This window comes from Chionomys nivalis, chromosome 7 (genome assembly GCF_950005125.1).
Source record: "Chionomys nivalis chromosome 7, mChiNiv1.1, whole genome shotgun sequence".
In the NCBI taxonomy this organism is placed as follows: Eukaryota; Metazoa; Chordata; class Mammalia; order Rodentia; family Cricetidae; genus Chionomys; species Chionomys nivalis.
In genome coordinates this window covers 58,982,581-58,999,961 of record NC_080092.1, presented here as the reverse complement: position 1 = coordinate 58,999,961, position 17,381 = coordinate 58,982,581, and the positions used below count along the sequence as shown (strand labels likewise).

Here is a 17,381-nt window from a genome sequence, read left to right as displayed (position 1 = left end):
AAGCCTTCATGCTTAGGTACCAGAGGTATTTATTACTTCAGACAGTGTTAGTTGTCCTGGGGCATGCCCCCATTAGAGGTTCAGAGCACAAACTTTACAAGAGTTCCTTCCTTTATTCCTGGGAAAGGCTGTTGTGAAACCAATACCAGAGTTTGGAAGAGCAGAGGGGTTATTTAGAGTTGCCAGCATCCATTTCAGGGTGGTGTGGGTTGACTGGCTTTTGGACAGTGTCTCGTCCTCACCCATCCTACCATGTCCAACCGGTTGGTCTGCTTCCCTCACCCCTTGCCCAAGAAGAGGACTTCAGAGAAGAGCTTTCATTAGTGTTTTCAATAGTGTGGGTGTAGGCTTAAGGTGGAAAAGCTGGCCCAGAATACACCCAGGCTTGAGGCAGAGTCCTAGTTTGTTACAAAGCTGTTGGCTGTGCTCGATGCTGTCCCTGCAACATGTCCTGGGTTATCCTTTCTCACTCAGTCAAGAATTTGTCTTTATGTCGGCGGCTGGGAGCACGTTCAGGGCAGAAATCCGAGCGAAGGAGGCGGGAAAAGTAGATGAGGATCATCAAGTCCAGCATGAGCAAGATGACCAACAAAAATGTTCCCAGGGTCCTCTCGCCAGCATACTGCAGGAAGAACTTGGTGAGGTAGACTTGGGGGGCCAGGCGGAAGAGAAAGTACATGACCAGGTTGACATACTTGTTGATGCGGTACAGGAGGAGATGCTGTGCGTTGTTTATCTTCATCATCATCCTCAGTGTGAGGAAGATATTGCTGACCTCCACCAGGAGTGTTAAGACGCCCCCACCAACAAAGCTTTTCCAAAAGATACCAGAGAAGAAGGCACCCATAGCCTAGGGAGCAAGTAACAGAACAAGGGCTTGAAAGGTGTCTTCCTGGGTACACACAACCAGCATTCCCTAAGATTAAGACATTCCTAGTCTGTTTAAATAGGCGAGGCCCAGAGGGAGCAGTGAGTCTTAGGCAACCTAGAGGTCGGACACTGCTGGGGTTAGTATCACACCACTGGTTTCTCACCATGACATGATGAACAAGGTATTCCCAAGAAGCTCTAGTCTGTTTACTAAGCACGATGTCCACCGTGTCGTGGATGAAGTAACCTAGTGGAGGGGAGAAAGAACAACAGACTGGAACACTAACTACTGGCTGCCTCCAGCATCTTACTCTGTCTCCTTGGGCACAACCTACCTGCGGAGAAGCACACAAGCAAGTAGCCAGAAAGTGACCATGCCGTCTCAATCTCCACCAGCATTTCAGGGGTTTGCCATATGCTGGAACGGAGAAAAGGGATGTTCTTGCGGTTGCAGCCTCCCAGAGGACCCTCACCTCCCCCAACACTTGCCAGTCCCAGGGCACTCTGGGCGCTAACTATTGGCTGATTAGAGAGTGAGGAGGGGCTTGGCCGAAGCCCAGGTACCTCGGGTTTCCCACAGCCGTTTTCGGTTGGGTAGTTTTCCAAACAGGGAATCAGGTGAGATCCTTGGCGTCTGTTCACCCATGAGTGATGGGAATAGCAACAGGGAGACCAGTCCGAGCAACCCGCGTAAGATCCCACGGCCATCTCACTAACCCGCTTGTTCACTCACCACAGCAGTGCCCAGATCCCTGATACAATGGAGTGGGTGAAGGAGACGAGTAGATTATGCCAACGCCAGGTGCGCAGGGGGTCGGTGCGCACGTGAGCGGGCAGAGGCAGGCAACAGAGCGCGCGCCGGAGTGCCCGGAAGGTCAGCGTGGCGCCGAGGAGCAGCGGCCAGGCGGGGTGCAACAGTAGGTGCATGGTGGCCCTCCCTGCCGTCTGTCTGTCCGCCCTTTAGGCCGACTCCTCCGGCAGTTCTGGGAACACTATTCCGTCTCCAGCTAGCGAGCCGCGAGCGCTTCTGCCGCGGGCCGCCAGACCCACAGTTTCACGGAGCCCTCAAGGCCCCTTCGCTCCTCCCCGCGCTCCCGGCAAGGCCTCTGCCCGCCCCTGCCGCCCGCGCCCCCGCCCCGCCCCGCCGCCTGCCCCCGCCCCTCGGGCGCCTCTGCCGCGAGGAGGGCGCGAGCCCCGTGTCCCACGGGGCCCCGCCCGTATCCCGCCGACTTCGAGCGCGAAGGGCTTGTCCCCGCCATCGTGGCCGAGGCACCCCTCTCTGGCGCCTCCCGACAGCCGAAGGCATCCTCAGCCCCTTCAGTGCGTGCGCCTCCACTTTCTCTGCGGCCACCGGCTCCCACACCCTGGGCGGGGACCGCGAAAACGCTCCTCTTCTCAACTCTTTCAGGGCAGAGCTGGGCGGGACCATCACACACCGGGGTCCGCTCAGTCCTGTTCCTGGGGTATCGGGAGCGCCGCGTCGGACCACGGCTCCACCCAGACTCGAGTCCTCTCCGGGACCTAGACCGACGTGTTTACCTGCCTCTCCCGCGCCCCTCACGAATGGTGCTTAGGAACTGTTGAGTCACCCATCATCACACTTCTCCCCACCACACTCGGGCTCCTGGAGCCTAGCGGCTGTCACAGTCCTCCCTCAGACAGTCCCAACCCTCTTCTGGCTCCTTGGAGGCTGGGGCGGGGAAGGCTGCGGATTTGCCCAGACAGCTGGGGTGACCCTCTCTCCAGGGCAGTGGCCCGAAGCAGTTGCGGCGTCTGGCCACTAGGTGTCAGCCTGCGCTCACTGTGGTGCGGGGTCCAAGCCCGCCTCACCGTGAGAAGGCAGTTCTGCTGAGCGGGATAAGCAGAGACAGGAAAAGAGAAGGGCCGGGAAGTGATGGGGTGTGCTTTAGGGAGGTGTGAGGACGAAAGCTGAAAGTGGAGACTAGGAGAAGTGTTTTAAAATGGGGGAAAAAAGACTAGAAAGCGGCGCTCGGACACCCAGGGACCAAAGCCTTTTGGGTGTTTGCTGTTCCCCTGATGGTTCCCGGGTTACACATTAACTCCCTTGGGCCTCCAGGGTCACCGAAGGCCCAGTTGGTTACTAAGAGACAACAAGATGTGTTGTCTTGGGTGAGCAGTTTACCCTTTCTTGTTCCCAAGTTCCCAGTTTGCTCACGGAAAGCACGTCCACCAGCGACTCCGGCCTGAGCCAGTGACTGCAGGTTCCCTCTGGTCTTTCCACGTAGGCTAGCTCTGGGCGGGGCGGGGACAAAAGATAAACATTCCTTCCCACGCCTTCCTCACCCATTCAGGAATAGGGACATTAACCCATGGTTAACGACCACCTCCTGAATACTGGGGTTTTAGAGCAGCGGTGTCATGAATAAGGATGAAATAAACCCGGTCCAAACTAAGTAAGTTAGTGATACTTACTAACCAGCCCACTATTTCTGGACAGAAGAGTAGGACCTACCCCGCCCTCCACCCTGACACTCTCGGGTAGAGGCTTACTTCTACTCCCATCTCACCCCCAGGAGGTTCGCGATGAGCACTGAGGACTGGGTCCCCTTAGTGCAGCGTTTTGTGCGGGCTTCTGAAAAGCCGAGAGCGCGGTGCTCAATAGTTGTGACAACCTGGAGGCCACGTCACGTACTCTCCAGGTGAATCAGTTTGCCCACCTGGGGTTTTCCCGGTCACTCCCTTGGCAAACACCAAACAACCCCCGCGTCCCGCCCCACACAGCACGCTCTCGGTGGTTTATCCTTTACGAGCCAGAAAGGAATCCCTTTATCTTCCTGAAGTAGAGCCACACCTAGGCAGCGGGGACTGCTTCCTCGCTTCCCACTCCCATTAGACCTTTGGGGGGGACAGTCTTGTTGACGCGGGGCAACTTGAGTGAGCGCCGCATCGCTCCAGTCTAACAAGCAATGCCGAGTCACGCGTGGGCAAAGTGGCTGGTAAGGACGCCGAGCACTAAGGGGTTCGCCAAGAAACCCGGAATGTTTATTCTCCGACCCCTCGCGGGGGGCAGGGCCGTAGGGGAAACACGACTCACAGTCTAAGAAAAGGCGCGGGACTTAACAGACAGCCCCGTTCGCCGGCTCCGCCCTGAAAAAGTCTTACGGCTACAAGGCGGAGCACCCGGGTGGGAGGGGCCGCGCACGCGCCGCACGGGAATTCCAGAAGCGTATCTGAGACATGAGATGGAGAAGTACGAGCGGATTCGAGTGGTGGGAAGAGGTGCCTTCGGGTGAGCCAGGGCTGTGGGGAGGAAATGCTAAGGGAGAAAGAAAATAAGCCCCAATTCTGAACAAGAAATCTTGGCCCTGCTGGCCCCGCCCCGAAGCGGGAGCGCCACTCCAGAATGTCCCGCCCAGGCATCCTGCCCTTAGGTCTAGGTGGGAAGCCCCGCCCCCGGCGGGAACACGCCCACCAGACCAGTCAGTGCTCTTGGAAAATAGTTGTTCTCACCAATTGCTTGTTCTTTGCTGCAATTGATAATGAGCGTTAGCTACACAGGTCAGACTGTTCGGAGTATAAATACAGTTATGACCAAAGCAGGCTTGATACTTCTCCGTTATGAACTTAGCTCATAGGAAATTGATACAAATAAACAGGATATTCTTAAAGCAGTTTGAACAGTTATGAACAGTTATTAAGTTTGAACAGTATGAACTGTTATTAAGAGGCCGCGCACCAGATGGGATGGTATATGCCTGTAATTCAAGTACTTGGTAGCAGATACAGATTTTGTATATTCGAGGCCAATCTGGTCTACAAAGAGATTGTCTCCAAAAGAAAAAAAGTAAAAGACAGCAAGCCAGTTTTTTTGTTTGTTTGTTTTTTCGAGACAGGGTTTCTCTGTGGCTTTGGAGCCTGTCCTGGAACTAGCTCTTGTAGACCAGGCTGGCCTCGAACTCACAGAGATCCACCTGCCTCTGCCTCCCAAGTGCTGGGATTAAAGGCGTGCGCCACCACCGCCCGGCTTGCCAGTTTTTATGGTATATGCTGGGTAGGGTTGGACTACATGACTAGCTGAAGGCCAGCCTGGGCAACTTAGCGATTCCTGTCTCAAATTTTAGAAAAAGACGAAAAAAGGGGGACTGAGGATGTATATCGGTGGTAGAGCTCCTGCCTAGCATGCTTGCTTTAGTTTCTAAGAACCAAAAGGCAACTTAAGGAATCCACCGGGAAAGGAAGACTCTTCTAGGAGCTGCGATGTAAAGTCAAGACTTGAAGAAATGAGGACCAGGCAGTCCTTGTAGCAGATGAAGCAGCATTTGCAGTGATCCTCACCAGGAAAACGTATATAGCACTCAAGAAACTGAGAAAACCTCCAAAACCAAAAAAAAAAAAAAAAGAAGAAGAAGAAGAAGAAAGAAAAAAAGAAACAGAGAAAACGACCAGTGTAGTTGGGATGCAGTGGGCAAGGTAGAGAATGTGACTGCCATGGAGGGCGGGACCAGATTATGATCTTGTAAACGGAAGGAAGAGGTGACGTTGATTTAAAGTATAAAAGCAAGAGGGTTTTTGTCTTGTTGTGCTAGAGATCAAACTCACGGCGTCATAAGAGCTACACCCCAAACCAGGGAAGAGTCTGAGAACTGAAATGGGGTGTGGTGGCCCACACCTGCACCCGCAACAGCACCGGTGGTGGAGGTGGTGGAGGTAGAAGCCTGAGGACAGGCGTTTCAAGGTCTTCAGCTAAATGTCTGTGCTTCACAGCCAGTTCAGGCTCTGCCTGGGCTGCGTGACTTTGTGTGTCTGAAGAAAAGAAAAGCAGTGGAGTGAATTTTACAAGGACATTCTCAGGCTGAGGCTGGAGCTCAGTGTTAGTGGACTTGACCCCAGCACGAGGAGACTAAACCAAGTGTCATTATGTCTGCTCTGTAGTGTTCAGACCTAAAAGTGATGGGAGTGAAAAGGGCTGTGTTAGGAGGCCAGGGGACATTTTTGTTCCGTTTTGTTTTTCCAGACAGGGTTTCTCTGTGTAGCCCTGGCTGTCCTGGAACTACTCTGGAGACCAGGCTGGCCTCGAACTCAGAGATCTGCTTGCCTCTGCCTCCGAGTGCTGGGATTGAAAGCCTGCACCACTACTGCCCGACTTTTTATCTAAATTATTTAGCTATTATTATTATTTTTTTGTCGGTGGGGGCATTTTTTTTTTTTTTTTTTTTTTTTTTTGGTTTTTCGAGACAGGGTTTCTCTGTGGTTTTGGAGCCTGTCCTGGAACTAGCTCTTGTAGAACAGGCTGGCGGTGGGGGCATTTTTAAGTAAGAAAAATTACTGTCATCTCTAGAGGCAATTCAGTTATCAATAGTTCTGAAGGCTGAGTTCTTTCTACAGACCTCTATCCAGAAAACAATTTCAGAACCTGGTATCTTAGGCCGTGACAGCAATGCAGGCCTTTAATCCCAGCACTCAGAAGGCAGAAGCGGGCAGATCTCTGTGAGTTTGAGTTCAGTCTGATCTATAGAGCAAGTTCCAAGATAACCAGGGCTACATAGCGAAACCCCTTGTCAAAAAAAAAAAAAAACAACAAAAAAAGAAAACAGAAAGAGAGAGAGAGAGGGAAAGAGAAAAAGGAAAGCAAAAAGAAAATCCGGTATCAATTTCAGCACTTAGGAAGTTGAGGGTAGGTAATTCAAGGCCAAGCTCTGGGACAAAGTGAGTTTTTAAGGTCATCCTGTGCTACATAGTAACACTCCATTTTAAGACAGCCCAGTGGTTTAGAGCCCTTGTTCTCACAGATGACCCCTGTTTATTCCGAGTACCCACGAGGTGACTCACAAACATTTGAAACTAGTTCCAGGGGACCTAACACCCTCTTCTGGCCTCTGCGAGTACATACATGCAGGCCGGCAAAACATTTATGCACATAAAATAAATATCTTTAAAAACCTAAATCGGGTGGTGGTGGCCGCACGCCTTTAATCCCAGCACTCGGGAGGTAGAGGCAGACAGATCTCTGTGAGTTCGAGGCCAGCCTGGTCTAGAAGAGCTAGTTCCAGGACAGGCACCAAAGCTACAGAGAAAGCTTGTCTGGAAAAACCAAACAAACAAACAAGCAAAGAAAATTAAAACAAACAAAGAATTTTCTTTTGTAAATGAGATTACAAGTTGCCTATGAATGCATTGAACAGATTTATATAGGAGGAAGTCATGCTGCTAAGAATGAAAACACAGGTTAAAAAGTAAATGTCTGGGGGCTGGGGCTCAGTGGCTAAGAGTGCTTTTCCAGAGAGATGTTTGTTTGTTTGTTTGTTTTTCAGGACAGGGTTTCTCAGTGTAGCCTTGGCTATCCTTGAACTCACTCTGTAGACCAGGCTGGCCTCGAACTCACAGAGATCCTCCTCCCTCCTGACTCCCAAGTGTTGGGGTTAAAGACGTGGGCTACCACGTAGGATTAAAGGCATTTGGTTATTTTATATCATATGTATGAGTTTTTTTGCATGCATATATGCATATTCACCACGTTCACGCAGTGCCTGTGGAGGCCAGAAGATCCCCTGGCACTGGAATTCCAAACAGTTGTGAGCTGTCATATGGGTTCTGGGTTCTGGGAACCAAATCTGGGCCCTCTGGAAAAACAACCAGTGCTATTAACTGCTGAGCCATATTATTTTTATTTTATTTATTTATTTATTTTTGAGACAGGGTTTCTCAGTAGCTATGGAGCTTGCTCTGAACTTGCTCTGTGGACCAGGCTGGCCTCAAACTCACGGAGATCCGCCTGCCTCTGCCTCCAGAGTGGAGGCATCAAAGGCGTGTGCCACCACTGCCCAGCTACAAGATTGATTGATTGATTGATTGATTGATTGATTGATTTTTGGTTTTTCGAGATAGGGTTTCTCTGTGGCTTTGGAGCCTGGAACTAGCTCTTGTAGACCAGGCTGGTCTCGAACTCACAGAGATCCGCCTACCTCTGCCTCCCAAGTGCTGGGATTAAAGGCGTGCGTCACCATCGCCCGGCCACAAGATTTATTTTTAACAGTTTTCTTGTTTTTTTTTTTTTTTGGTTTTTCGAGACAGGGTTTCTCTGTGGTTTTGGAGCCTGTCCTGGAACTAGCTCTTGTAGACCAGGCTGGTCTCGAACTCACAGAGATCCGCCTGCCTCTGCCTCCCAAGTGCTGGGATTAAAGGCGTGCGCCACCACCGCCCGGCCAACAGTTTTAATCTTATGTGTGAGTGGAGGCCGGAAGACCCTTTGAAGCTGGAGTTACAAGTGGTTTTGAGTCTGCGGAAGCAGGTGCTGAGCCCATCTCTTCCTGAGCTCGGGGTCTGGTCAGACTGGCCTGGGACTCCAGGTCCTCTTCAGCCTCCGCTGTGCTCAGCTCAATCACCAGAAGAACTTGTGGTTCAAGGGCTGCCCTAAGCCTGGCTGTCACCTGCTCTGTGCCCTAGGATTGTACACTTGTGCCTCCGCAAGGCTGACCAGAAGCTGGTGATCATTAAGCAGATCCCAGTGGAACAAATGACCAAGGAAGAACGGCAGGCGGCACAGAACGAGTGCCAGGTGCTGAAGCTGCTCAACCACCCCAACGTCATTGAATACTATGAGAACTTCCTGGAGGACAAGGCCCTCATGATTGCCATGGAGTATGCACCAGGTAGGCCAGATTCTTTGCTTTGGCCTAGAGGGACCTTTCCCTGCCAGGAGAGCTGGACACCACGAGGTGGCTTCCCTCTGGAACAGACTTGGCTAAAGGGCAGAGGTATAGAGTTCTGGCCCCACCTGTGTGCCCCTTACAGGCTCTTTGCCCTCTCTGGTCCCAGTGGGTTGTCCCCAGGATCTTGACTAGTTCTCTGGGGCACAGGTGGCACCCTGGCTGAGTTCATCCAGAAGCGCTGCAACTCCCTGCTTGAGGAGGAGACCATTCTTCACTTCTTCGTGCAGATCCTGCTCGCCCTGCACCACGTGCACACGCACCTCATCCTGCATCGGGACCTCAAGACCCAGAACATCCTTCTCGACAAACACCGCATGGTCGTCAAGATCGGTGACTTTGGCATCTCTAAGATCCTCAGCAGCAAGAGCAAGGCCTACACGGTGCCTGGATGTGCGGAGGACACTGAGGGTCTTGGTAGCTGAGGCTTTGCTCTACATCCTGTCTCTTCCCCCTCCCTTATGTGGTCCTGCAAGAGGAAGCCCCTTGGCCTGCTTTGAGAAGCTATTCCCAAATGTGTCTCGGGCAGAGCCCTGTTCCTCTCTTCCCAAGGCTGTAATACAGACTTTCCTCCTGTAGGTGGTGGGTACCCCATGCTACATCTCCCCTGAGCTGTGTGAGGGCAAGCCCTACAACCAGAAGAGTGACATCTGGGCCCTGGGCTGTGTCTTGTATGAGCTGGCCAGCCTTAAGAGAGCCTTTGAGGCTGCGGTGAGTACCTACACCCCTGAGGGACTCAGAACCCCAGCTCCTTTGCCATAGCTCTGACCACTTCTGTGTTCCTTCTCTTGTGGCTGGCTGAGTCACTCAGTCCCTCACCTGCTGGTGGCTTACCACAGGGCAGGGCTGTGCCTCTCCCTTGCTCAACTCAGACTTGGGTTAGGCTTGAGTCCTGTTTTAGCCTGAGAATTCCTGAGGGAATGGATGTGATCCCTGACTCTTCCATCAGATTAGAGACATTCACAAAGGAAAACCAAAGCAAAGCAAGCTTTGGAGTTTCCCAAAGCACCTGGGATTTCTGAGGACACAGCTGAAACTTCCTTATCAGACTAGGAAGTTCTGAAAGCAGTGTTAGGCTCTCCTACCGTTCTGCCTTCTCTGGTGAGACTAGATGTCATGGGAGTGGACCTGATTTTATTCCCTTGGTGGGGGAACTGCCTTGCCTAAGAGCCCAGCCCAGCACCCTGGCCATCCCTACATGTGGTGCCTTCGCAGAACCTGCCAGCCCTGGTGCTGAAGATCATGAGTGGCACCTTTGCGCCCATCTCTGACCGGTACAGCCCTGAGCTGCGCCAGCTCGTCCTGAGTCTGCTCAGCCTGGAGCCTGCACAGCGGCCACCCCTCAGTCACATCATGGCGCAACCTCTCTGCATCCGGGCCCTCCTCAACCTTCACACCGATGTGGGCAGCGTCCGCATGCGGAGGCCTGTGCAGGGAGATGGGTCGCGGGCCGCAGGGGCGGGTACCCAATGGGAACACAGGAGGTCTAGTGCTAACCCTCCATGTATGAGTAGTCACATAAGACTGCCAGGGACGTTACTCGTCCTGAAGCCCCTCTGTATTCTGCAGGGCAGAGAAGTCACTGACCCCAGGACCATCCATGACCCCTGGCAGCACAGGGAGCAGGGCCACCAGTGCCCGATGCAGGGGTGAGTGAGTTGGGACCAGCCGCGGGGGCTCCTTGCACTATCTGCCATTTCTACTAGTTTAACTGGCCTCAAACCCTGTCCTTGCAGGTGTTCCCCGGGGACTTATGAGACCGGCCATCCCACCACCACTGTCTTCGGTGTACGCGTGGGGTGGTGGCCTTAGCGTTCCCCTGAGGCTCCCAATGCTCAACACTGAGGTGGTCCAGGTGTCCGCAGGGCGCACGCAGAAGGCTGGTGTTACACGCTCTGGGCGCCTCATCCTGTGGGAGGTCAGGTTGGCAGTGGGCTTGTTCCAAAGATGGGAGGGAGGAATCAGAAGTGGAGTTGGGGTCCTCAGTCGCCGCCCACTTCCCTGCAGGCCCCGCCCCTAGGCACTGGAGGAGGCATACTCCTCCCAGGGGCAGTGGAGCAGCCTCAACCCCAGTTCGTCTCGCGTTTCCTGGAGGGCCAGTCGGGTGTGACCATCAAGCATGTGGCCTGCGGGGACCTGTTCACGGCTTGCCTGACTGGTGAGCTTATTAGGGAATACTCTGTGGAGACAGGAGAAAGCCAGTGCAGTTTCTCTCGTCCCAAATCGGTCAGTTAAGGCTGCTCTTGCCTAAAGGGTTACCCCTTCTATGTGGTAGCGGTTGAGATTTGCTGACTCCCTCGCCTTTTCCTGGAGCAGTAGGCATGGCAGTGAACCGTGTTGTAGTATCCCCATTTGACAGATGGAGAAAGTGAGGCTCTCACTAGTCTAAAACTGCACATTGGAAGGAGACCACCTATGCCTCCCCCGCTCCATCCTGCTCTTCCAGCCCCCTTTCAATGTCTTCCCTCCTCTCTTTTTTTTAAAATTATTTATTTATTATGTATACAATATTCTGCCTGTGTGTATGCCTTCAGGCCAGAAGAGGGAACCAGACCCCATTACAGATGGTTATGAGCCACCATGTGGGAATTGAACTCAGGACCTTTAAAAAGCAGGCAATGCTCTTAACCTCTGAGCCATCTCTTCAGTCCCTTCCCTCCTCTTTTCAATCCCTGCGCCCTCACTGGAGATTGAACGAACGACCTATATGCTCTGGGCAAGCTTTGTGCTGTGAGTTGCAGTTCCAAGTTTGTTTTTTTTTTTTTTTTTTTTTTGGTTTTTCGAGACAGGGTTTCTCTGTAGCTTTGGAGCCTGTCCTGGAACTCCCTCTGTAGACCAGGCTGGCCTCGAACTCACAGAGATCCACCTACCTCTGCCTCCCGAGTGCTGGGATTAAAGGCGTGCGCCACCACCGCCCGGCCCAAGTTTGTTTTGAGATAAGGTCTTGTCACATGGTCTTGGCTGTCCTGGAACTCTTGGGGATCCACCTACTTCTCCCTTGTGAGTGCTGGGATTAAAGGCATGCACCACCACACTAGGCTTTTTTTTTTTTTTTTTTTACTTTATTTACCTTTTTTTTTTTTTTTTTTTTTTTGGTTTTTCGAGACAGGGTTTCTCTGTGGCTTTGGAGCCTATCCTGGAACTAGCTCTTGTAGACCAGGCTGGCCTCGAACTCACAGAGATCCGCCTGCCTCTGCCTCCCGAGTGCTGGGATTAAAGGCGTGTGCCACCATCGCCCGGCTATTTACCTTTTTTTTAAGGCAGTGTTTCACTGAGTTTGACCAGACCTGCAATTCTCCCTCAACCCCAGTAACAGATTGGCGCCACCAGACCAGGCATTAGTTCCTGTTGTTTTGTGTGTGTGGTTTCTTTCTTTTTTTTTTTTAGTTTTTCGAGACAAGGTTTCTCTGTAGCTTTGGAGCCTGTCCTGGCACTAGCTCTTCTTGTAGACCAGGCTGGTCTCGAACTCACAGAGATCCGCCTGCCTCTGCCTCCCAAGTGCTGGGATTAAAGGCGTGTGCCACCACCGCCTGGCGTGTGTGTGTGTGTGTGTGTGTGTGTGTGTGTGTGTGTGTGGTTTCTGAGACAGGGTGTCTCTATAGCCCTGGCTGTCCTGGAACTCGTTCTGTAGACCAGGCTGGCCTCTAACTCAGAGATCTGCTTACCTCTACCTTCTGAGTGCTGGAGTAAGGACGTGCGCCAGCGCTGTGCCCCACTTAGCTCCCAGTATCCTCTCCCTTCTTCCACCTGCAAGTGAACCAGACTGCCTGAAGTGCAGATCCACTCTCTTGTGTCTTTCTCACTGTCCTCCTCCCAGACCGAGGCATCATCATGACCTTTGGCAGCGGCAGCAATGGATGTTTAGGCCATGGCAACCTCACTGACATCAGCCAGGTGGGCATTATGTGTACCCTGGAGAAGAGAAGTGAGAGGGGAGCCCTCTCCTGAGATTGGGGGCAGGGGGGTTCCCAGAAGCCACATGTGCCACCAGCTCCCAGACTGCACCTGTTCTGGGTTAGGGCCGGGGAAGTACAGAAAGCTTCCCCTACGGCGTACCACCTGTTGCTGTGTCTGCGTGCTGGGCATGTGTGCATGTGCGGTTGGTGTTAAAGAGACAGTTATCTTCCGAGAATTTGCAGCTTCTAACTTCTCGCTTGCAGGAAAGGGGACAAGTCTGGCATGGCTCAATCACCCTGCTCTCTTCCCTCTCTCTAGCCCACCATTGTGGAAGCCCTGCTGGGTTATGAGATGGTACAGGTGGCCTGTGGGGCCTCTCATGTGCTGGCCCTGTCCACCGATGGAGAACTATTTGCCTGGGGCCGAGGAGATGGTGGTAAGCCCACTATCCAGCTCCAGCCTTGAGGCTCCCTCTCACAGCTTTCTCTGTCATGGCTCCTTCTCCTCATGCCCATCTTCCTCTCCATAGCTCATTCTTCCCTTTCTGTTTTTTCTTGAGTTCTATTCATTCATTGGACAAACCATTATTTTTTTTTCTCGAAGATTTATTTATTGCCAGGTGGTGGTGGCTCACACCTTTAATCCCAACACTTGGGAGGCAGAGGCAGGTGGATCTCTGTGAGTTCAAGGACAGTCTGGTCTACAAAGCAAGTTTCAGGAGAGCTAGAATTGTTGCACAAAGAAACCCTGTCTTGAAAAAAAAAAGATTTATTTGTTATACATACACTGTTCTGTCTGCATGTGTGCCTACAGGCCAGAAGAGAACACCAGATCTCATTACTGATGCTTGTGAGCCACCATGTGGCTGGGAATTGAACTCAGGACCCCTGGAAGAGCAGCCAGTGCTCTTAACTGCTGAGCCATCTCTGCAGCCCTATTATTATCACACCTACTATGTGTTCGCCCTTTGTTAAATTTGAACTGATAAGATGAACAAGATGCTACCAGATGTGGAGGTGCAGGCTTTTAATCCCAGCACTCAAGGCTAGCCTGGTCTACATAGCAAGTTCCAGGTTAGCCAGGGCTACATAGTGAAACCCTGTGTCTTCTTTTTCCTGGAGACAGGGATTCCCTCTGAAGCCCTGGCTGTCCTGGAACTCACAGAGATCCACCTGCCTCTGCCTCCTGAGTGCCAGGATTAAAGGTGTGCACCACCACTGCCTGACTGAAACCCAGTCTCAAAAACAAACAAAACAAAAATGTGGATTCATTCAGGCTTACGACATAGGGAAAATTTTGTTCTCCTGACAGTATTTATTTTTATTTATTTATTTACTTATTTTGCAATGCTGGGAATCAAACTTTGCACATAGTAAGTACATGCTCTATACCCACAGTCCACCTGGCTAGGAACTGAAAGCCGTGATGTCATAGATGGGTTTCTGTCTCAAGTGTAAAGTGTGTGTGTTGGAGGCAGGAGGGGGAGGGATGTTAGAGGACACCAGGGCTGTGGCAAAGATTAACACTGGAATGTAATTAAAGGAGGCAATGCCAACCTGGGGAGACAGGTGGCATTTGGACAGGGTTTTTCGTTTTTATGAGACAGTCTTGCCTGCAGCTTGCTGCTTCAGCCTTTTGAAGGTAGGATTTTTTCTTTTTTTTATTTTCTTTTTTTTTTTTCTTTTTCTTTTTTTTTTTGGTTTTTTCGAGACAGGGTTTCTCTGTAGCTTTGGAGCCTGTCCTGGAACTCCCTTTGTAGACCAGGCTGGTCTCGAACTCACAGAGATCCACCTGCCTCTGCCTCCCGAGTGCTGGGATTAAAGGCGTGCGCCACCACCGCCCGGCTGAAGGTAGGATTTTTAAAACTTTCTTTTCAAATAATGTATTTTTTATGTGCATTGGTGTTTTCCCTGCATGTTTTTGTCTGTGTGAGGTTATTGAATCTCCTGGAACTGGAGTCGCAGGCAGTTGTGAGCTGTCACATGGGCGCTGGAACTTGAACCTGGTCCTCTGGAAGGGCAAATAGTCCTCTTAACCACTGAACCATCTCTCCGGCCTGCTTGGTTTTTGAGATAGAACCTTCCTAATGTAGCTCAGCTAGTCTGGAATTCACTGTAGTCCAGGCTTGCCACCTATTTGCGGCAGCCGTCCAGCGTCAGCATTCCGAGTGCTGTGATTTATTCGAGGTGTGCTCCATCATACCCAGCTGCTGTGGATGGAAAGGTTTAAAGGATTTTAACCAGCAGCAGGGCCTAAGGAAAGCATGTCAGTCTGAGAACAGCCTTCATTCACCTCCCTTCATCTTGGCATTACTATCCCTGAAGTTCAAACTAACCAACCCCTTCTTTTTCTTGTAGGGAGGCTGGGACTAGGCACCAGGGAGTCCCATAGCTGCCCCCAGCAGGTGCCTGTGCCCCTAGGACAGGAAGCTCAGAGAGTTGTTTGTGGTATTGACTCTTCCATGATCCTCACCTTGCCTGGCACGGTCTTGGCCTGTGGAAGTAACAGGTAAGTGGAGGCATCAAAGTGATAGGCCTGTCTTCCTACGATCCTTGGCTACAAAGTGTTTCATCCCTTATTGTCCCTCCTTCAAGGGGTCAGAACTAAAGAGGGGTGAAACTTTGTTTCAACTCAGGGTAGGATCTGCCTCCGGATGCGACAGGTTCTAGCAACCCCTGCAGACTCATGGGCAAAAGGCAGCCTATACAAACCTCTAGATTCTGGCTCCATCTTTAGGTTCAACAAGCTAGGCTTGGACCACCTATCCCTGGAGGAGGAGCCTCTTCCCCACCAGCAGGTGGAGGAGGCCCTGAGCTTCACACCCCTGGGCTCTGCACCTCTGGACCGAGAGCCCCTACTGTGCGTGGACCTGGGCACTGCTCATTCGGCTGCGGTGACTGGTGAGTGGGACCCAGGCACGGGAGACCGAAGGGAGATTCGGCTGCCCCCCTTCCCCCCAGACTTCTGTTCAAGTGCTCTCTATTTTCTTCCTGTCCCCACAGTCTCCGGTAACTGCTATACTTTTGGCAGCAATCAGCATGGGCAATTGGGCACCAGTTCTCGCCGCATCAGCAGGGCACCCTGTAGGGTCCAAGGCCTAGAGGGCATCAAGATGGTGATGGTGGCCTGTGGGGATGCCTTCACTGTAGCCATTGGGGCAGGTGAGGGTGCGCAGGGTAAGGGTGGACAAGGCAGGATGTGCTGGGTTATGTTCAGTTCCTTCCCTTTGGAGACGTTTTTTACTGTCCAGTGTTTGACCGTTTGCTTAGACTGTGCCCCACTCTTTTGAATTCTTGGCAGAGGGGGAAGTGTATTCTTGGGGCAAAGGAGCCCGCGGTCGACTGGGAAGGAGGGATGAGGATGCTGGACTCCCTAAGCCAGTGCAGCTGGATGAGACTCATCCTTATGTGGTGACTTCGGTGTCCTGCTGCCATGGGAACACTCTCCTGGCTGTTAGATGTGAGTCGTGTGTGTGTGTGTGTGTGTGTGTGTGTGTCTCCGCATGACCATGGGGGGCTGACCCAGCTCCCCTCCACTCCCTACCCCATCCTTAGTAATAATCACAACTCACATTTCCCAGAGCAGTCTTCTGCCCCAGAAAAGTGAAAACAGAACCAGTGGAGACTAGGAAACAGATGTGTAAAACACCAAGTTTCCAGCCAGGGGGAGCAGGAGCTGCCTCGACTGCTCTCCAGGCCTCACTTGAATTATTTCTTCTAATACTTCCTGGATCCAGTTGATATTAAATGTCCACTTCTAGCCTGGCAGGAGGGTTTTGGCTCCAGGGCTCAATGAGATCAAAGATGGGTGATGCTTGCTGTAGGCACTGCCTCTAGCAAGGCTGCAGGAGCTTCTCTTTGATGCATTCCAGCGGTTGCAGAGGAACCCGTTCCCCCCTGAGGCAACAGGATTATCGAGAGACCACCTCTGAGTGTTCTGGAAAATGCAGGTGTCTGAGGAGACTGTTTGCTGCGGCCTGGATGGTGTCACCAGTGAGGTGGAAAGGCCACAGAAGGCCACTTTGCTCCGCCAAGCCTCTGCCCCCAAACTCCTTATCTTTTATGCAGTGTCTCCAGGCTGGCAGGAATTAACAGCAGGACGGTCTTCAAACCTTGCTAAAAAAATCACACACACACACACACACACACACACACACACACACACACACACAAAAGCCCGGTTAGAAAGAAGTCTCTGGCTGTGTCCTGATGCCATGCTTTGGACTAGGGCAAGCCAGGGCCTGTTTGGACTGGTCATTAGGCTGTCTAATCTCTGCATAGCTTGAGGTCGGAGGGGGTCCCCTTTTCTCTTTCCTGGGGCAAAGGTTTTCTCAACTTCTTAGAGGCTCCCCCCCATCCCAAGAAGGGAATGCTGGAGCTATTGAGTGGTTGCCAAGGGGATCCTGCAGAAGGTTGTCCCTCACCCCAGGCCATTTCCCAGACCTAGACTGGGGAAGAGGTAGCAGGGCCAGACCCGACCAGTTTCTTAAAGGTTTGAAAATAGCGCCAATAAAAATATCAAATGCCTGTTTAGCATATGGTCTTTTCTGGGGTAGAGGTGGCCACCAGACACCCCAAAACTGGGCTGGGCCCGACTGTGGTTGTAGGGCAGCGGCCAGGAGGAATGTGGGCGCAGTCAGAGGCTGGAGGCGGGGAGGGGGGGGTAAGGTTCCGCTGGCCCAGCGCCCAGCCCAGTTTCCTTGCTCCAGCCGGGTTTTCTCGGATCCTGTTGCCAGGCTTCGCTGCCTAGCATCTGGAAGCTAGAGCCATGGGTCCCTCGGCGGTGCGTGGTGCAGAAGACCTTAAGGTGGCCTCTAGAGTCAAGTGTTATGGTGCGACCCGACAGGCACCATCACAGCGCAAGGGGCCTCCACTTCTGGAAGAATCTCAGCCACGCTCTCAGTTCCAACGGGAAAGAGAAGCTTCAGCTTCCGGGGGTGGGCGAGGC

General features: G+C 52.3%; 2 protein-coding genes across 5 annotated transcripts; one reads left to right on the top strand and one right to left on the bottom strand.

Moving 5' to 3' along the window:
- Window positions 1–24: 24 nt before the first annotated feature.
- Tlcd1 (TLC domain containing 1) lies at window positions 25–3,098 on the bottom strand. 4 transcript variants are annotated; one of them, XM_057776859.1, is made up of 5 exons: window positions 3,047–3,098; window positions 1,604–1,622; window positions 1,206–1,288; window positions 1,035–1,117; window positions 25–850 (listed from the first exon to the last, which is right to left on the bottom strand). In XM_057776859.1, the coding sequence occupies exons 3-5, from the start codon at window positions 1,267–1,269 to the stop codon at window positions 467–469; spliced, it is 531 nt and encodes a 176-aa protein (XP_057632842.1). In that variant the 5' UTR covers window positions 1,270–1,288; window positions 1,604–1,622; window positions 3,047–3,098; the 3' UTR covers window positions 25–466. The 4 variants fall into 4 exon arrangements, with proteins under 4 accessions (XP_057632842.1, XP_057632841.1, XP_057632838.1 ...); XM_057776858.1 differs by having other exon boundaries at window positions 3,014–3,068; XM_057776855.1 differs by lacking the exon at window positions 3,047–3,098 and having other exon boundaries at window positions 1,604–1,962.
- A 932-nt stretch (window positions 3,099–4,030) lies between these two features.
- On the top strand, window positions 4,031–16,954 carry Nek8 (NIMA related kinase 8). Its single transcript, XM_057775502.1, has 15 exons — window positions 4,031–4,120; window positions 8,275–8,480; window positions 8,688–8,920; window positions 9,117–9,248; window positions 9,753–9,961; window positions 10,107–10,186; window positions 10,274–10,455; window positions 10,545–10,695; window positions 12,355–12,431; window positions 12,753–12,870; window positions 14,792–14,942; window positions 15,171–15,334; window positions 15,437–15,595; window positions 15,735–15,893; window positions 16,306–16,954. Exons 1-15 carry the CDS (start codon window positions 4,074–4,076, stop codon window positions 16,332–16,334), a joined length of 2,097 nt encoding a protein of 698 aa, XP_057631485.1. The 5' UTR covers window positions 4,031–4,073; the 3' UTR covers window positions 16,335–16,954.
- Window positions 16,955–17,381: the final 427 nt, after the last annotated feature.

Coding starts and splice junctions, on each gene's coding strand:
- Tlcd1 (XM_057776855.1), bottom strand. CDS start 1,797: ATGCACCTACTGTTGCACCCCGCCTGGCCGCTGCTCCTCGGCGCCACG. Junction 1,289..1,603: donor GGGATCTGGGCACTGCTGTG/GTGAGTGAACAA, acceptor TCTCCGTTCCAG/CATATGGCAAACCCCTGAAA. Junction 851..1,034: donor ACCTTGTTCATCATGTCATG/GTGAGAAACCAG, acceptor CTTGCTCCCTAG/GCTATGGGTGCCTTCTTCTC.
- Nek8 (XM_057775502.1), top strand. CDS start 4,074: ATGGAGAAGTACGAGCGGATTCGAGTGGTGGGAAGAGGTGCCTTCGG. Junction 10,456..10,544: donor GGCGCCTCATCCTGTGGGAG/GTCAGGTTGGCA, acceptor ACTTCCCTGCAG/GCCCCGCCCCTAGGCACTGG. Junction 15,335..15,436: donor TCATTCGGCTGCGGTGACTG/GTGAGTGGGACC, acceptor CTGTCCCCACAG/TCTCCGGTAACTGCTATACT.